At 42.7% G+C, this 19,526-nt stretch overlaps 1 protein-coding gene across 1 annotated transcript; it reads right to left on the reverse strand.

The window, feature by feature from the left end:
* Positions 1-5,907: 5,907 nt before the first annotated feature.
* LOC120662459 (putative disease resistance RPP13-like protein 1) lies at positions 5,908-19,169 on the reverse strand. Its single transcript, XM_039941602.1, has 5 exons — positions 18,879-19,169; positions 14,878-14,992; positions 14,645-14,727; positions 6,027-7,049; positions 5,908-5,922 (listed from the first exon to the last, which is right to left on the reverse strand). The coding sequence occupies exons 1-5, from the start codon at positions 19,167-19,169 to the stop codon at positions 5,908-5,910; spliced, it is 1,527 nt and encodes a 508-aa protein (XP_039797536.1).
* Positions 19,170-19,526: the final 357 nt, after the last annotated feature.

Here is a 19,526-nt window from a genome sequence, read left to right on the forward strand (position 1 = left end):
AGGTGCAGCATCGCGTGGACCTGGTGGGGTCGTCGAGGTTGATTTTTTTTTCAATTAACTTTTTTATAATGGTTGGCGGGAAATGGATGGCTCACGTTGTTCTATCCGACGGCCGATAGATAAGGAGGTACCAAGAGATACCCAAAAGAGACACGGTCACAACAAGATACATGGAGAGCGAGATGGTGATGAAGATGACGTCGGCCAAGCCAAGGAGGAAGGCAATGGCAAGCTCGAGTAGGCTGCCTGTGCGGCGGGAGCGTGAAAGACTTGAACGCGTCGATGCTTGGCGCAGGCAGGACACACGTCGACGTCGAAGTTGGCAGGTTTGCCGGTTTGTGCCTCAAAACCAGGCACATGCAGATTTACCGATTTGGGCCTCAAAACCAGGAACACATCCAGTGCGACTGGATGGCGGTGATGGAGGTCACATGGCGTCATCTTGAAATTTGCATCGAGGCGAAGTGAAATCGTGAAGCCGGTGTACCCGTCCAGTAGTATGGTAAAAACTTGGACGGTTGTATACTTCGTATAAGAGCATTTTGGTTTATTGGCCAGGTGAGGGGCTACATGGGCAGCCCACTTTTTTGTCAATCTCTCATTTTAAGGTTCTCTCATTTTGCTGAGAGAGAGGGTTAGAGAGAGAGGGAGAGTGGATCTTGGATTTAATTTTTTTTACCGTCCTAGTTTTGTAGTGCTCAAGAGTACATTGTAACTGGATCTCGTAGAGTAATCGAAAAATTAAATTTTTGTTTAATCTTGTGCTCCGAGCATTTTCCTATTTACGCTATTTTCAGGTATTTTTCGTACGATTTTTTATTTGCCAGTTTTACTCGATTTTCCGCAAACTTTTTTGTTGGATCTGGTAATCCTTGAGTTGGGGACCTATGTCTCGAGTTTGTTTTGAATCCTTTGAGGGAAAAATTTTGATTTACAGTTTGAAATCTCTCTCTTGTTCTTTTGATTTTCATTTTGTGCTTTATCTTGTCCTCGGCTCAAGGATTTTGGGGTCCCAGCGGGAGCGCGCGCTTATGCGGAGAAGCGCGGCGCCTCGAGTAGCCGGCGGACGGCAGCGACGCTGCTGCAGCGGCGGCGGCGCTCGCACTGTCGCACAACTGCGGACGTGGCGGGGGGTCTCTATCTATCTTCCGCTAGATAGTTAGTTATACATCTTTGATCCATCAGTGGCCCAAGTGTGCATCTAGAACAGCCCATTAAGCACAAATGCATCAGAGTTTTTTTTTGAAACTTCAAATGCATCAGAGTTGCTACGCCTTTTCTATGTGCGCAATAAAAAAATAATATGGTTTGCTACTACGATGACACTGCAAAGTTTGCATGAACTTCTGCGGCTAATAAATATACTATAAGCCCATCGTCACACGAACAGGTACTTTTTTTTATTGCTCGTTTTCTTAATCCTCTTTGTCGCTCTTGTCATATCCTTAAAACTAAACTAGTGATGGACTGATGGGTGGTATTTAATCTTATTTTTGCAAATGAAAACATGTATAAATGTTGAGATATCATATTCAACATTTCAAACACTGGGTTCAACATTTCATTAAATCTTGTTCAACATTTTGGCAAATATAGTCCAACATTTTACATGATAGTGTTGAAATGGTATATTTAAAATGTTGAAATGGATTATATAAAATGTTTCACTAGCAAATAAAAAATAAAGTTGTCATATTGGGTCTCATTTTGTTAGTAAAGTTCTAAATAACACCGTAGTTCAAATGGAATTAAATTTGGATGAATCACTAGAGAGAAAATCAATTTTGGAATTTGAGAAGCAAAAGTACAAATCGTCCAGCAATACACCTCGGCATAGGTACTGGCGTGTATGGACAGCGTACGAACGTCCTATCTCCGTCCATGTGCCAATGCATTCCGTCTCGTCCCATCCAAATAATATTACACGTGAATCTTAAAGCGAAAGATATGTAAATAAATATCTTCCAAAAAATATATAGGAATCCTGCACCCAGACACCATTGGCTAACTGGTGGCTAGGAGAGCTCCTATATATCTTCTGGTAGATAGATAGGCTATCCATCTTAAATCCAGCAGCAGCCCAACTAATATATCTGATAGGCCCATAGCAGTCCACGAACCTCCACGGAACAAAAACAAAGGCGTGCCTGATTTGTTATTTGTTGCTGCTTACTAGCGGAGTGCTAAGGCCCTAATGGCCAATGGAGAACCACACACTAGCATAGACAACAGATGGTCCTACAAAAGTATGTGAAACTACTGGAGCTAATAAATTTGTACAATGCGACCATGAGCCCATCAACACATTCATGAACTTATGGTAATTTTTCCCTCTCATTATATATCCTTATAATTTACTTAACATGAGTTATGTTGGACTACCGGCAAAAAAAATGAGTTATGTTGATCTATTATGTTCAACATTTTGAAACACTATATTCAACATTTCTTCAAATCTGATTCAACGTTTTGAATCAACTAGTTCAACATTTATATGGCAATGTTGCAATAGTATATCTAAAATATTGAAGTAGAATCACTAAAATGTTGAACCAATATATAAAAATAGAAAAACAAAATATGACCATATTGGACCTCATTTTATTAGAATATTTCTGAAGAATGCAATGGTTCAAATAAAATTAAAATTGGATGCACATTTTGAGAGGAAATCACGTTTGAATTTTAGAAATCAAACTATCCATCCACTAGCAATAGCCTGCCACCCTGTCCAGACTAGCCTCCAGCGTGCTCCCACGTGCTCCTATTGATGGGCCAGCCGCTCAGGCTCAGCCCGTCTCGTTCGTCCAACTGATTGCATGCGAATTATAAAGTGGAAGATGGATAAGTAAATTTCTTCCGGAAGATGGACAGGAATCTCCGACGTGGCGTGCCCAGGCAAACGGGCCAGCGTTGCGCTCCCTCGGCCCACAGCCCAACGCGCGGCCCAGGCCAGGGTTAGCGCTGCTCAGGCAAAGGCGGCTCAGGTGAGCAGGCCGGCCTAGCTCGCCCAAGCGCAGCAGTAGTCCAAGGAGCTAGTGGCCGAGGCAGGCTCACGTGAGGACAGTGCACCTGGCCCAGCCTCGGGGCAACCAACCCAGGGCGTGAGAAGTCAGCAAGCAGGTACGTGGCCCTTGTTTTTGTTTTCCTTTGTTTATTCCTCTTTCAAAAATTGCATGCTTATTCGTTAATCTAAATGCTAATCTGGCTTAGATTTTATTCATTTAATTAATCCTTTCATTCTAGTTCTGCTTAGCTTTAGTTGCTCCTTGTTGCTAATCACTACTTTGCCTTAATTAATACATGCATGCTTAGTTAGGGTGGCTTTGATGATTTTTGGCATTTCTTCCGGTGCAAGCTTTTCTTTGCCGTGCTTTTCGCGTTACTTCTGCTATGTGCCAAGAATTATTAATCGTTCCTACAATAAGCTTGTCACCAGTTGACTCATGTCATCTTGGCGATTAGAAGAGAGATGTTTCGAGTAGTGAATTGGAGCCATCTTTTCGGAGAGATTTTTTGTAGACTCCCATTCACCTCCTCTTTAGGCTCAGTTCTGGTCCCACAGCAAGGAGGCATGAAATGCGTGTATAGCAGATCGTGGCTTGGCCGCCGTACGGTCGCGTTGTTTTAGGTTTGCGTGACCCATCGCCAAATAAACTTCGCCAAGTACTGACATATGCAACCGAACACAGGGGTACTTCTATATCTAGAATCATTATTCCATCCATAAATGGATTATGAATTAACACACCTAACCAATTACTAAATGTACGAAATACTCGTTCGCAAAAAGAAGCAAAGAATACATCCTGTTGTCACAAGCGTCTGATACAAGGTGCTCCCACTCCTTTCTCTTTCCTATTCAGTCCAACATAAAAGAGTAGTAATATAAAGTGCGGTAAAATTATAGTATCCAATTCGGGTTACTAACGCCATCTTACAGAAAACAAAGAAAATGCAGCGAAGAAGTACAAACAAACCAGGCAGAATTCTTCAAACGGGTCACGGTGAGAGGCAGTGATATTCACCATAAGGATAACACCAATAAGCAGCTGCCCCGCCAAGGCACTTGGCCTGTAAGTCTGATGTGATCGAGCATGCCGCGGTGGTGCATTGTTGTTTCGTCTGGAGGATGCGGGGCCGGATGTTACACCACCAGCATCAGCTCTTTTGTCTACGCCAGCTGGTGGCGCGGAAGGACGGCCATCATGCTCGTGTGCTCTCTGTCTCCGGTGTTTGCAGAAGAAGTCGTTACTCCGGGTATACCGGAAGACTGACCATCTTCCAGGCAAGTATCCGTAGACATGAGCGATCTCACGAACGATGTACCAGTCATGCATGTTGCGCTCGCACCTGCTCAGGAGATCCGCCGTGCCCACTACATCCAGTGTCTCTATTCTTGCGGCAAGATGCTCCAGCCATTTCGGAAGCTGAACAAGCCGTTCATCTTCTATGTGGACGTGCCGTAGCGAGCTCACTCCGGTGACTTGCCCCAAGTTTGGGCACCCGATGACTGTGAGCACTTTGAGCAGCGGAAGATTTGACAGCCTGGTTAGATGTGGCATCAGCTCTACGACCAGCTCTTTAAGTGAGAGGATGTTCTCAACTACTTTCAGAAGCTCCGCGCTCCGTAACTCCATCATTGTTAGCGTTTTGCAGTGTTGTAATCCACCCGGAAGGAGCTTCAGCTTCGGGCAATTTATGATTGCAAGCTTTTGAAGGAGTGGCAGGCCACCGGCTTCAATTGCTGACAAGGATTCCAGCTCTTGCATGTCCTCAATGCGTAACTCCTCTAGTTTAAGAAGTGAAGGTGCTGCATCACTTCCTTGCATGTCAATGGTTTGCAGCTTGGAGATGCCCGTCAAACTGAGGAACTTCAAGTTCTTAAATTGGCAAAGGGGTGGAAGGCTTCCAAGGAGCTTGCAGTGTAGCAGGTTAAGTCACTGTAAATTTGGAAGTGCTGTGGCAGATAACCATTCTGGATAGGCACTTCCGCAGTCTCCATGGATCTTCAGTGACTGTAAACATAGCTGGGGATGAAGGTTTCTGAATATTTTCTCTGCACTTTGCTGAACCAAACCTTCAATAGCGAAATAAAGCTCAAGGCTCTTGAGATTAGGCATGTTCTTCAGCACTTCACAATCTTTGTCGACACCTTTCTCTATCTTCAGATGGAGACTTCTTAAGTTCCTCATATTATCCAGCTCGTCCAATGGCCAACCATATGAAGAGTTATCGACCACGATGAAACCATGAAGAAAGGTGATATGCTTCAAACCCCGTAATCTAGGAGGGATGTTAGGTATTTTAGTGTCTCGAAGGTTGAGATATTCAAGCTTTGATAGCTTTTGCATATTTATTGGAAGTGAAGCAAGATTTTCGCAACTCCGCATACCCAAGAAACGCAGCCTCCGGAGGCGACTGATGGATTCAGGAAGTCCTTCAATTCTTGTTTGAGAGAGATCTAGGTGTCTAAGGTGCACCAGATTTCCTAAAGTTATTGGAATGCACTTGATTTCTGTATTTGTAAGGTCAAGAACTTGCAGAAATTTCAGGTTCATGAATATTGTATCCAGACCATCGTCATTGAGCGGATTTCCACATAGGATTAGTGTCCTCAAGCTCCTAAGCTCTCCAATTTCTCCAGGTACAGATGTCAGGCCCATATTTATGAAAGAAATACGGCGAAGACTAGCCGGTAGTTCATCCATATGCTTGAGATTGCCAACACGAACCTCATCCTTAGTTAAGTATTGTGCAAACGACCAAACTCGTTCATGCATCATATATCCTTTCCTATCCTGCCTTTGTTGGAGAAGCTTCCTCTCCAGCAATTCCTTGAAATAATTGTCCACTTTCTCCTCCAATGAACAACTGTCGGTCCTTTCCACCAAAGAATGACTGTTTTCAACACCAGTGGCCCTGGTATGAAGGAGACCCTCAGAAATCAGCAATTGCGTAATGAAGTGATGATCGATAGAGAAGTCCATAGGGAACAGCGATAAATAGAGAAGACATTGCTTTACTTGAGGCAGTGCATCTTGGTAGCTCAAACAAATGCTGCCCATCAGCCCTTCAGTTCCCTCTGGGAGATCCTTGAAAGAGAAAGCCTCACTTTCGCACACTGACTTCCATACTTCAAATGTGTAGTTCTTTCGCCGAAGAACACCTCCCACAATCTTGACAGCAAGAGGAAGCCCGTTGCACTTCTTAACAGTTGTGATCTCGACTTCCGATGCATCTTCAATACTCTTTAGTGGCTTCAGACAAGCTGCCTTCTGCAGCAACATCCAGCCATGGTCAACTGTCAACCTTGGTATCCGGTGGATTAAGACAACAAGCCTTTCGCCCAATGAATTCTCTTTCTGAACTAACTTAACAGCCCCATCTTCATCTCTAGTAGTCATCAGAACACGGCTGCCTTCAGCACTAGCACACAAGATATGAAGGGTTTCCATCAGGCTTAGATGCATTTTGGCATACTCTGTGTCCAGGTGAGCTTTCCTCGGGGAGGTACTGCCATTCAGAACTAAGAAGATTCTCTTTCCTCTGACAAACTCGGCTAAAAGCTTCATGCGTTCGTTTACTGTTTCTGATCCTTTGAGATCCCCTCCTGCAGCACGTATTGTTGCCGACAGTACATCAGTATGAGCAAAGCCTTTGGGAACCGGCACCCACAAACAGGTGCTGAAAGCACTTTTAATCCTCTGGTCATGAAATATTTTTCGTGCAATTTCTGTCTTTCCAATCCCACCCATCCCACAAACTGCAAGTAGAAGAACAGGGTGTCGTCCGTCCACTTCTTTATTCCTTTGGACAAGAAGTCTGTCCTCTTCTACCAACTTCTCCACCAATGATGAAATCTCAATACTAACATCAGGTCCATGGAGCTTCTCAACCAATGAGTTACGGGGCTGCTCTGCCTTCTTGTCTATTGCAGTTAGCTTTGTAGGGATGCTTTTGTTTATGTCACTCATGATCTGATTTAATCTTGCTATATTTCTCTTCACGGTCTTCAGAGTACCAATTGGCCCAAAATATTGTGCAATCTGTGTGACAGAACAATGTGTTGATAAGAGAACTGAGAGGCTGAAATTATTGGAAAAATTAAGTGCGCATGTTAAGGAAAAATTATTGGATAAATCAGTGGTTCAACAACCGAGTTTGTGAGGAGTATAATAAACATATCTATAAAATCCTAGGCGTCATGTTATCAGCAATACAAACTGAATTAAGGACTCTCCAAGAGAGAAACACGCAACTACAGTAGCAGCATGCAGCAAGAAAAGAAAATACAGCATTACACGGTTTTATACAAATTTTGTAGAAAGGGTACTGCAGAACTAGCAATAACCCACACCTGCATATTCTACTGTGTCCCAGCTTCACAAGCGTCGCAAAAACCACCAGATTTCACTTCGAAAATTTCTCAAAGCTATACTACTTCTGAGAAGAAAGAAGCTCATTGACACCAAAATTTTGCAATTATAATTTTGGTAAGAAAATTGGAGCCGATGAAAAATCTTAGGGAAGGCCGTTGGCCTATTCGGCCCATGTTGTTAGAAGACCTTGTCGGTGCTGGCGCAAGCACGGTCAAAAGTGCGGTCAAGGTCCACTTAAAGGTGGCTCGGCAGCAACCCACAATTCGGACGAGAGGATGACATCATCAGAAGATTCAGGAGTTCGATTATTTTGGAAACTATCTTGTAAATATAGTAGATTTAGCTATTTCTTTTCGGTCAAATTTGTTGAAGCCGTGTTAAGTTAGGAGTCCTGACTTCGGGCTATAAATAGTATACCTAAGGATTTTGAAAAAGGATAATTGATCAATCAATACATCTCTTTTCGACGTCATGCCAAAATCATAGGAGTAGGAATAGAGTAGAACTCGGCGACTTCTTCGGTAAATAGTGCTGCATCGGTTAGGTCTGACATTCGGTTTGCTCGCAATTATCATCCCTATCAGATTTGCTAAGCTTTAATTATGGACACATCATTATGATTTCATTAGTTTATCTACCCGTTATCAATTTTTGCTCATAATAAACTGTTTTGGTTAGATCCAATCTGTTATGGATTTTATTAGATTTTACAATTTATCCATGATGGTTACGGATCTATCAGATGCTTTCTTACCCTTTTATCTGCAGGATCTTGATAGCCGACAGATTTAGCAGTCCTTGTTTGCAACTACATTGATGAAATCTTGTACCTTATCGTAATCAATTTTATTGGCTGATCCGTTTAATTTGGTCTTACCACCTTGGTTAGGTCAAATCTTTGAATGGTATGATCGAGTTTCATCAGTCTGATTCGATCCATGATGACTTGAGTTATCAATAGGCTATTCCAGCCGATCGCAATTATGAGTTAGGAATAAATTCTTTTATAATCAGATTGATCGGTAAATTTTATTTAATTTATCATCCTGACTATTAGTGCTGTCTCGATTAGGTCCTATCCAACTAATGGTGACAGTAAATTAAATTTAATAAGCTAGATGCATTTCTTTCTAATCGAGTTTGTTTTAAGCCACAGTTGTCATATGAGAATTGGCTCTATAGCCAACGATCGTGTGGATATCACTCTTTATAGAACTATTTGGAACACTAGCCAATAAATTTTTTGTTAATTACTAATTAAACTTCTTGAATATAAATTGGAGATTAAATTGACTGACATGCCGCGAACCTCTAAGAGCAGTACTGGAGATAATTCTTTTATTTTAGATAGAAGAAAGAGCTCCCATGCCATAGCGTGTCGTGCTTCGTAAGATTCATTGCGCCGAATTTTGCAGCAACAAAGCTATATTGAAAAAGATTCCCCTCAGCAATAGGCCTATACATAGAACCACTATAAATGGAAAGAAGTTCAACAGTGAAACATTAAAGGAAAGAAGTTTAAGACTTGTGCACTAAATAAAATCAACATATACAACTCAAAAACCATATATGCTAATTGGTCTGTCACCGGGTTGGTCAGCAAAGATCTCAGTAGCACCTCGGCCCAAGAGGTTGCAGGTTCGTCGATCCCCGATGGGGAAGAATTCTGGAGGATTTATCCCTCTTACATAGATGAGGGAGGGGAGCATGCATATATAACACGCTTCACCGGTGCAGCCATCGTAGGCTGCTGCCAGTCCAGAGGATAAGGAGATAGAGAGGATGAGGAAGGAGGAAGAGAAGAAGTCTCTCCCAAGTTTGAAAAAAAAACATATGGCTAAGTGGGAGCACCTGATGGTCCAGAAATTGGCTGGCAGGTTAGGCTTCACAAACACAAGAGTGATGAATAAATGCTTGTTAGCTAAATGGATTTTTAAAATAGAGAGAGGTGATTCCAACAGCTTAATATAGAGAATTGTTCTTCCATGGTCACACTAACAAACACATGGTGATTTTATGGGAAGCTGATCTACCGTTGAAGATCACGATTTTTCTTTGGCAAGTTTACAATAACAAGATAAAATCTGTGGAACAATTAAAGAAACGTAACTGGCAGGAGTTCTATAGAGTGCAAAATGTGTGGCCAACTAGAATCTACTTATCACATTATTTATGGGTGTGTTCTGGCTCATTTTTTCTGGTGCTTTGGTCGAGAAGTTTTTGGTTGGGCGATTGTCCCCGATAGTGTGCCAGCTTTTCAGGCTGAAATCATAGAGGTGAAAAGTTTGTCATGTTTATATTTTCTTTCTTGGCTGCGCAGCTTGGTGCCTTTGGCTGATCAGGAATGACATGGTCTTTAATGATGTAGTGGTTTCCTCACCTGAGGTTTGTCTGTACCGTGTTATTTCCTATATGCAGCGATAGTCGTGATCGAATGTCATTGAATGAAGCAACGCCTATCATCCTTTTTTTTATTAAACAGGAGGGGGTTATCCCCTACTGATTAAATAAATATTAGAGACACTGGTTTTACAGTTATGGTTCAAGAAACGAAAAAAGAAACAAAAAGATAAAAAAGATTACAACAGAGCTTCTAGCCATGATGACATTGCTTCTTTGTGATGTGCCTTTGCTCTATGGACAACCAGAGCAAATGCTCTCTTAAAATGGAGCTTACAGTTCGATGGATGATTATGAAGACCCCTAAAAATAAGATCATTTTGCTGCATCCAGATGCACCAGCTCATCAAGATGATGGTCTCCATGAAAAATGTCACATTGAATTGACCCTTTAATGAGTTAAAGACAGTACAGGGGTTATAGTGATAAACCATTAGACCAATAGATGCCCAGCACTCTTTGGCAAAGGTGCAAGTGATGAAGAGGTGTGCTAGATCTTCCTCCACATTTGAAAGACAACAAACACAGTCATAAGAGGGGAGTATCATATTACGACGCTTGAATAGACCTCTTGTGCTTAGTCTGTCTTTGAGAAGCAGACAAAAGAAAACCTTATGTTTGTTTTGGCAACATGATTTCCAAAGCCATGAGAAAATCGGAGGTGTCACCATATGTCCAATTAAGTGTTTATAGTCCTTTGACGAGGAGGAGAAGGGAGACCCCCCAGATATAAGTCCATATGTCTGAATCCTGAGAGATATGCAAATTATTCAAACTACGGGCAAGTGTTTCGAGTTGCTGAAAGGCAATTTGGGAAAAAGGTAGATGGAAAAGTATATGAGGCCCACTAGCCTCAATTGCAACTCTGACATATATGAAGGTGGATTTAGCAAAGGAGTAGAGCTCTAGATACATGTGCAATGGAACCCTATTGTCCCAGAGGTCATCCCAAAGGAGGCAACTGTGGCCATCTTGAATACTTACATGTGCCATTCCTTTAAAGGAGACCAAGAGCTTAAGATTATCACGCCACAAGAATGAGCCTTTTTCCTAGAAGATGGTGGAGAACCATCATTATAGTATTTCTCCCAGATAAGGTGGATCTAAGGTATATCCAGTCTGTTGAAAAACTAGTGCAGGTTTTTGAGTAGAAGAGCCTCATTCTGGGTTTGGAGCTTGAGCACACCTAGTCCACCTTCAGATTTAGGCAAACATACCATTTCCCATGCTGCTTTTTGGGGAGATTTAGCATTGATGTCAGCACCCTGCCAAAGACAGTGCTTTCTGAAATTATCCACCTACTTGATGGCACTTTTGTGCAGCTGAAAAGTGCTCATGAAAAACATGGGAAAAGAGGTGAAAATTGAGTTTGTCACCTCCAGGCGTCCAGCTTGGGAAAGGAGGGAGGATGTGCAGGTAAACCGACGCTCACATCTTGTGACTAGGGGTAGAAAATCCACCACTTTTAGTTTTGTAAGGCCCAATGGTAAACCTAAGTAGGTGAAAGGAAGGGAACCAATACTGCAACCAAGAGATTCTGCTAGTGAGCTCATTTTGGAGTCCTCAACATTTATTGGCACCATCATAGATTTAGCATAGTTAACACACAAGCCAGTAGAATCAGCAAAGGATTGAAGGATGGTTTTCAACAACTAAACTTGCCTAATGTATCCCTCCATAATGATCAGGGTGTCATGAGCATATTGCAGAATTGAGAAGTCCAAACCGTGGCTGAGGGGAATAGGTAGATTAAAATTGTCCAATGATCTTTCATGATTAAGCACTAACTGGAGAATATCAGCAGTGAGGACAAAAAGAAGGGGAGACAGGGGATCTCCTTGCCTGAGACCTCGCCTGCAATGAAGTGTTTTACCAGGAACACCATTGAGAAGGACATCAGATGTGCCCGAGTTGAAAATAAGCTTCATCCAGGTGAGCCACTTATCTCCAAAACCTTTGGCTTTCATGACCTCTAGTATGGCTTGATGTTCTATCATGTCAAAGGCTTTTGTGAAATCCAGCTTCAAGATAATAAGTTCTTTTTTGGATTGGTGGCACATGTGTAGGTATTCAATGGCCCAAGCTAAACAATCTTGAATTGTCCTTAATTGGATGAAACCATATTGCTTTTTGTGGATTAATGACTGAATAACCTACTGTAACCTGTTGGCCAGGAGTTTGGTGATGATTTTCATAGATGTATTCAAGAGAAATATGGGTCTAAAATCAAATGCTTTTGTTGGATTATCCACTTTTGGTATCAATGTGATAAAGGAGCCATTGATGCTTTGGACTTGATGAAGTCAGTGTTTTTACCAGATGGCATGTTAGAAACCACTAGATCAATTTCCTCATTACTGAAAGGGTCTTCTAAAAAGTTCAGATCTGCATTGAATTGGAGTAGAGAATCCAGATTTAGTGACATCGACTCATAGGCAGTTAGGCTCAGCCTTTCTTTGTAAGATTCCCAGAGTAAATCTGCTTTTGCATTATGATCATAGATCAGGTCACCAGCAGGGTTTTCTAGAGAAGTGATAAGCTTCCTGCTGTGTCTGATTGTTGCTTTGACATGAAATTTTTTTGTTCTAGCATCTCCATAGGTGACCCACTTAATTGTACCTCTTTGCTTCCAATAAATTTTTTGCTGCCTAAGAAGTGAGATGAGTTTCTGTGTTAGTAGTTCTCTGAAATTCCACTCCTGCGGTGACAGGTCTCTGAACTCCTCGACAAAACCAATAAAAGATAGAACCAGTTTCACACCGGCAATGTTAGCCTTAAGGCTAGAGAGATGTTTCTGCCATTGCTTGATGACTCTTCTTGGATTCTTAAACTTTCCAGAGATGATCTTTGCTGGATCAGACTGTTGATGAGGAAGAGACCAGCCATGTTGCACTACTTGTAGAAAATGTTCATGCTCCATTAGGTAGTTTTCAAATCTGAAAATTCTGCTCGCAGGAATGTCAGTCTTGACTGAAATGAAACAGGGAACATGATCAGAGGTTTCCATTACTAGAGGGGTCACTAGAGTTCCAGGAATGTTTGCTGCCCAAGAGACTGATGTAAAAAACCAGTCTAGATGCTCAATAAGAGGTTCAAACTATTTAATTGTCCAAGTTTATTTCCTTCCCAAGAGAGGTAATTCCATTACTCCCAAAGCACCGATTGCATCATTAAAGAGAAACATTTCAGAAATGTCACCACCTAGCTTATTTCTTTCTTCAGGGATCCGGAGGAGGTTTGAAATCACCAAGGAGAAGCCAATCCACTTCACTGGGCATCTGTATGAGTTTGAGCCAGTGGGTGAATTGTTGTTTGCCAGAAGAAGTACAAGGGCCATAAACATTTGTAAGCACCCAGTCCACTGCATTGTGATTTGAACTAAATTCCACAGTAATCCCAAACTCATTACTGAACACCAAATTACCCTAGAAAAGATGTGATTTCCAAATGGTGATGACACCTCCTGAGGCACCTACTGAAGGTAGGAAGGCAAAGGCATCAAAGCTAGGTGGGCAGGACTTTCTGATTAACTGGAGATCAAAAGATTCTTTTTTAGTTTCTTGGAGACAGATGACATCACATCTACATTCAGTGATTTTAGCTTTAATAGAGTTCCATTCCTTGTCAGAATTAAGACCTCTGATATTCCAGCACAAGATATTCTAATTTTTGAATGAGGAGAAACTAGCCATATGAACCAATAGAAGCAGGAATAACATAAACCAGCTCCACCATTACATGACGCCAGTTGTTAAGAAACAAGAGTTCCAGAGTGAAAAGGGACATGGTTTCTAGGAAAAGATGAAAGTACTGAAAAGGAGACTGATAAATGTTGTTACAATCCAAAATGAACAAGCCAACAGGAAACAAAAGTGGCTTGACAGACCCATGTTGAGACCACGCATTACTTCTTGGGTTTCTTGTTGTGTTTCTTGTTGGCCTCGACATCATTTTCCTTTGTTGCTTTCTTTTTGACAAGTTTCTTGGCACCAGGTGCAGAAACCTTTTTCTTATTGTTCAGTGACTTCTCTGTTAGATCTGGCTCATCTAGTTTGCAAAAGGTGGCACCCAGATTGCGGATTACTGAAGGAGAGAGTTATGGGGCTGTAACATTGCAACCTAAACAGCTCCTAGAGGAACAAGGAGCATCTTTGAAACCTTTCTTGAGATTCTACATCCTTAGACTGCGTCTGGCTTTGGGATTTTCCAGAACAGAAGAGTGTTTATCCTGGTCAGCCGTGGCAAGGAAGGATTTGGACCAAGGGCCAGGTGAAGAGGAGATTCTTTGCTTCAAGTCTTCAAAGGGAGTGACAGGGGAGGTGTCTTCTGCAATCCCTTTGCCTTTTCCATCAGTCGAAGATGCATCAATTTCCAAGCTTTCATACAAATTGCAGAGATCATCTGCATTGGGTAATCCAGATAAACATGATGGCAGCTGCACAGGTGGGCATTTCTCAGGAAGAGAGAAAGCAATTCTTGGAGCCATATGATCAGCAAAATTGGACCAGGTAGGTGATGAGAGAAATTGCTTGGCCCTTGTGAAGCTGGAGGGATTCACTAACATGGTAGTGAAAATGTTGGCCCAATTCTCTGGAATCACCACAGAGGACTTGGAGAGACCTGGTGCCAAATGTTTTGCCCAAATTCTAATAAATTCAACATTTTTTTTGACAGGGAGGATGGTGGATTAGCAAACAATCCAGAAAACACATTCTCCATGTTAGGTTCCATAAGCTGGACAAAGCCAAGCTGAATCTCATCATTCTGACCCACCTCATTCTGATCCAACTGCATCTCATCCTCATTCATCAGATCATTTTCATTTATTTCGTCAGCCATATTTGGTCTTCAGGGATAAAGACCTCAACATTGATATCAATATTCTGAGCAATGGGAGGGATAATGTCAGGGTCATCAGAATCTGAGTCAGCCACAATCACATTGTCTGCAACATGAAGATCATCATTATCATGTTATGCCAAATTCTCGGCAATTTGGACAAGATCCTCAATACCTCCCAGATCTTCTGCAAGTGCTTCATTCAGATCCAAGTTTAGCGCAGGTTGGAGATCATTTAATTCTAGAAAGGGTTCACCTGGTTGAGAGGCCTCAAGAGCTTGAACAACTGGAATGTTAATTATGTCCATCTCCTGTTGTGGTGGCCACAGACCCCACCCTTCAGCATTGGGTGCCTGCTGGTTATCTTGTATCTGAATGCCACCATTTGGGCCATCATTTGGCCCAAGACCATCACCATCATTGGGATCATTAGGCCATCACCACCCATAACACCACCATTTGGCCCAGCACCTGGCTAACCAAAGCCAAAAAATTCAAAGAGATTTGGCTGGATGTCATCAGGTCCATTTGGGGGCTCATCCTCATCGGGGGGACCACCACTAAGGAGAGTTGCTTGCAGAATCTCACATTGACATGTCCATGACTCTCCCTCAAAGCTTTCCCCCTTTGAGCAAACTATAAACAAGGGGATTTCAGAAAAGTCTACTACTCTAGCCTTTACTCTAGCCTTTACAGTAATCCTGGCTAAGTGGGTGGGATCTTCTTCCCAGGAGCACTTTTCCAAACTCACCAATAGTTTTTTTTTCTATATCATGAGTCTCCCAAAAATCAATATTGTAGCCCAGAAGCATCAGCCAAACCTCATAGTTCATGGTTGTTGAGCGGTTGTTCCATCCTTTGTTGTGGGGCTTGAAAGTGATATGGTAATTGCCATAATTATGTGGCTATTTGCAACCAAGAAATGATGATCATGGAAGTGACTCAGTCTAACATATGCCTGACCATATGGTTAAGGTTGAATGGAATGATAACCCACACGTTGATGATTACTCAGAAAATCATTAAGCAAATCTCTGATTGAAGTAAAGGAGACATGTTCTTTAGGCAGAGGGTCGACTGTAACAATGGCCACATCACTGTTCCTGCCCCTCAAGCCTCCTAGGACAGCTCTGCTCATCAGTTTTCTACCATTGACTGCGACACGAGTACAACCCCGTGGCATAAACGACGCCGGATCAACAAAGCGGAAGGCCATGATCTCACCAGGTGACGGCGATTGATGGCGAGAGGGAGGATGTAGTGTAGCTTCGACTGGGGTTTTCTTGCTTTCATTCCGAGGAGCCGGGGTGGCCTTAGTTATTTGGTCTGTCGGCGATGGAGGAACCACAACAGAAGCTGCGTGGACCAGTGATTGAGGTGGTGCGATTGAGGAGTGGAGCCGGAGGTCGGAGTTCTCTAGGCAATGAAAGATGGAGGGGCGGCAGCAGTCAGGCTAAAGAGAGCGTAGCTGAGATGACCAAAGGAGGTGAATCAGGGTGGACAAGAGGAGGCAGCCCCCGAAGTCAGCGGGCTTGGGGATCGGAACCAGGTGGCAAAGGATGTATTCACAGGGTACTTTGCACACGCAAAGGAAGGTAAAGATCCTGTCAGCGGCAAGTCTGGGAAACGAGGCAAGAACCGGCAATGCACCACGATGTGATCAAGTTTGAAGCAAGAGGCGCAGCGAACTCTATTTCTGCAAATGGGCCTTTGATGGAAGTTGTAAAGGCAACGTGAACAACCCCTTGATTTTGGCTAGAGGCCCAGGACTTTGGCGTTTTATCAGGAAGGCCAAACTTGCCATTCAAGGACAGGTTTAAGTCCAAATTTGAATGGGGCGCTTTTTGCGTCTGGCCCAAGCAGGAGACATCTCCGTGTTCTTCGCGGGCAAGCGAGAAGGGATTTTTGCATAACGGGAGAGGAGCCAGAACGATTACGAGCAGCATTCCGAAGAAGATAAAAAAGAATTGAGACGACCAAAAACCGAAGGCTTGGATCGAGAAGAATGCAAATTCCGAGATCCTAGAGGGACAACGTTACCTCCCGTGAAAAGACCAGAACGAGCAAAAGAGGAGAGGGATTTTTTTGTGCTTTCTGTTTGAACTTCAACCCACTGAAAATCACGGGTGTGATCAACCTTAACAGTAGCTTTGGCTAGGAAGAGACCAGATTCATTCCAGAGAAAGAAATGGAGCTTGAAATCCAGGCAGGCGAAAGATTTAAGAGCATATATCATAAAGCCCACTTTGGAAGAAGCCACACAGAATTTGAAAACCCATTGATCGATCTCAACCACTAACAGGAGAGAGGATTCTCCTCCTAGAACGGAAGCGAGGATCAGACTGACATATTCACTGTTCAGTCAAAATTTCGACCGACTGAAAGAAGCGGAGCCAAAAGCTGGACGCTTCATCCGGGGATGATGAAGCGACTGGCGAGAAGAACAATTGCCGTACCATTGCTGCAAAGCGCACTCCATGATTGAAATCAAGTTGCGAGGGATCCATGACGAAGAGCTCTTTGCCTGCCTGTGAGAACTCGATGCCTGCTAGTACGCCTATCATCCTTGCAGACGGCAGCTAGCCTTCGTTTGGAGATGCTTGGCGTGGCGAGAGGTCTCAAAAAATTTGCTTTTCCTGCTGCTTTTCTGGGCGCGTTTATTTCCCAAAAATTTTCACCTCGAAATTTGTGCCTCTATCTTTGGACATGTGTATGGAGTATTAAATGTAGTTAAACAACAAAACTAATTTCACAGTTTGGATGTACACGGCGAGATGAATCTTTTGAGCCTAATTAGTGCATGATTAGCCATAAGTGCTACAGTAACTCACTTGTGCTAATGATGCGGTCAAAGGCCTCAAAAGATTCGTCTCGCGATTTTCAGGTGAGTTCTGAAATTAGTTTTTTAAATAGTGTCCGAAAAATCCTCCCGACATCTGGTCAAACTGTTGATTTGACAACAAAAAATTTTTAGTTTGGGAACTAAACGCGCCCTGTTGTTAGTTTACTTCTGTTAGAGGGAGTTTAGAGGGGCTGGTGTGTTTCTTTCCAAGCCTATGCGCTATGGATACTGTCTTACCTATGCGACCCAGTATATTTTTATGCTTTCGAGTAAAGCTGGGCCAGATGGTCTCTGGTCTAAAAGGAGAAAAGGTCCCTGATCTGCATAGGGTCGAGAAGAGCCTAGCTAGCCGCGAGTATAATAACTCCAGCCGCACCGGCTCCAGCTAGGCAGCGCCAGAGAGCTGAGGCCCTGTTTGCTTGGTAGTACAAGCAGCACAAAAATTTTGATCAATAATTAGGGGTACTAAACAAAGATAATTTGTAAAATTAACTCCACAATCCTGCACTACTTCGCGAGACGAATCTAATGAGGCCTTTGACCACACGATTAGAGGATGGTACTGTAACATCACTGTAGCCAATCATTGATTAGTTACTGTCATTAGATTCGTCGTGAAAAGGTTTTGCAAATAAACTTCGTTTAGTACTCCATGCATGTAAGATTTTTTTTCGGAAAATGTGCGTGCTACTCGTGCTAGCTATCCAAACAGGGCCTGAGGTGGCGTTGCTCGCGAGATGGTTCAGCTTGTGGGTACCTAGGACCTCCGTAATTGTTAGCTATTTACATAGCTAGATCTGATGTGACAATAAAAAAATAGAAGAGAGAGTAGTCACTAGCGACGAGTAAATAGTTGAGCAATTTCATAGGGCTCCAATAGTATAAATAGTTTTTTTTCTCTCCAACTTCCACATCAACAGACTAGATAGCTAGCACTAGCTATTGCCAAGAAATTTAATTCACTACTTGTGAAACGTTTAATTATTCGAATGTATTGCGGAGAGATTTGTACTCCTACGTAGGCATAATAATGCACCTATTCTCTGTTATTATAAAGTTTTAGCCATAGGTTTCAAATGAAATTAAATTGAAAGGTCAACAAATAACAACATTGAAGCGCAAACATATGTATATGAAGAATCTCAAGCATAAAAATCCACCCACTGATTCCAAATTATGAGTCATTTTAGTTTTTCTAAATACATAAATTTTACTATACACTTAGACATAACATTTACATCTATCTAGGTACATAACAAAAACTATGCAGCTAGAAAAACAAAATAACTAATAATTTGAAACGGATGGAATATTAAATTTTAGGGACTTGTCTTTGATCTCTGGTAGTAGTTTCTAGGCCATGACTATGAGTTGGATGTGCTAGGAGAAATGAACAAAGTAGAATTTCTGATCACCTGTATCTTCCACGGCGGTGCTGCTTCTGCCTCGATCTTGAAAGATTCCAGCAGATGGTCGGCTTCGTACGCCGCCTCCCGCAGCCTCGCCAGCCACCGGTCCACGGACCTGTCCTGGATCCGTTTGTTCTCGGCGTCCTCCAGGAACTTCTCCACCGCCTCCATCAGCCTCTTGAGCTCCTGGGCCTCGTTGCGGGCAGCCGCCGACCAGCCGTGGAGCCGCCAGTCCTTGAGCGTTGCCTCCAGCGATCCGATCAGCACCGGAACGAAGGCGCTCATCACCATCGCCATGGTCTTCGGCGAGGTTGCCTTGGTGGTTGTGGTTATTAGGTGGTTGACTTATTACATGCACTAGTTGTCACGCAGCTAGAGCTCACATGTATAGGTCTGGTTTGGCATTCTACAAAAATAACGCGCACATTTCCCGAAAAGAGAATCTCGCATGCATGAAGTACTAAATGAAGTCTATTTGAAAAAAAATTTTTAGGGATAGGTGTAACTTTTTGCGATGAATCTTATGACGGTAATTAATCGATGATTGATTACAGTGATGCTACAGTACCATCTTCTAATCGCGCGGTTAAAGGCCTCATTAGATTCTTCAAAGTCACTAGCGCGGGGGTTCTGGAGTTGGTTTTGTAAACTGCC

Source organism: Panicum virgatum, chromosome 2N (assembly GCF_016808335.1).
Source record: "Panicum virgatum strain AP13 chromosome 2N, P.virgatum_v5, whole genome shotgun sequence".
NCBI classification, from domain to species: domain Eukaryota; kingdom Viridiplantae; phylum Streptophyta; class Magnoliopsida; order Poales; family Poaceae; genus Panicum; species Panicum virgatum.

Bases quoted from the DNA above. Each gene is read 5' to 3' on its own strand.
- LOC120662459 (XM_039941602.1), bottom strand. From the start codon at position 19,169: ATGGCGATGGTGATGAGCGCCTTCGTTCCGGTGCTGATCGGATCGCTG. The intron at 14,993-18,878 runs GTGATCAGAAAT...GGTGGCATTCAG, and splicing joins CACCGCCGTGGAAGATACAG to ATACAAGATAACCAGCAGGC. The intron at 7,050-14,644 runs GTCTTTATCCCT...TCTGTCACACAG, and splicing joins ATATTGATATCAATGTTGAG to ATTGCACAATATTTTGGGCC.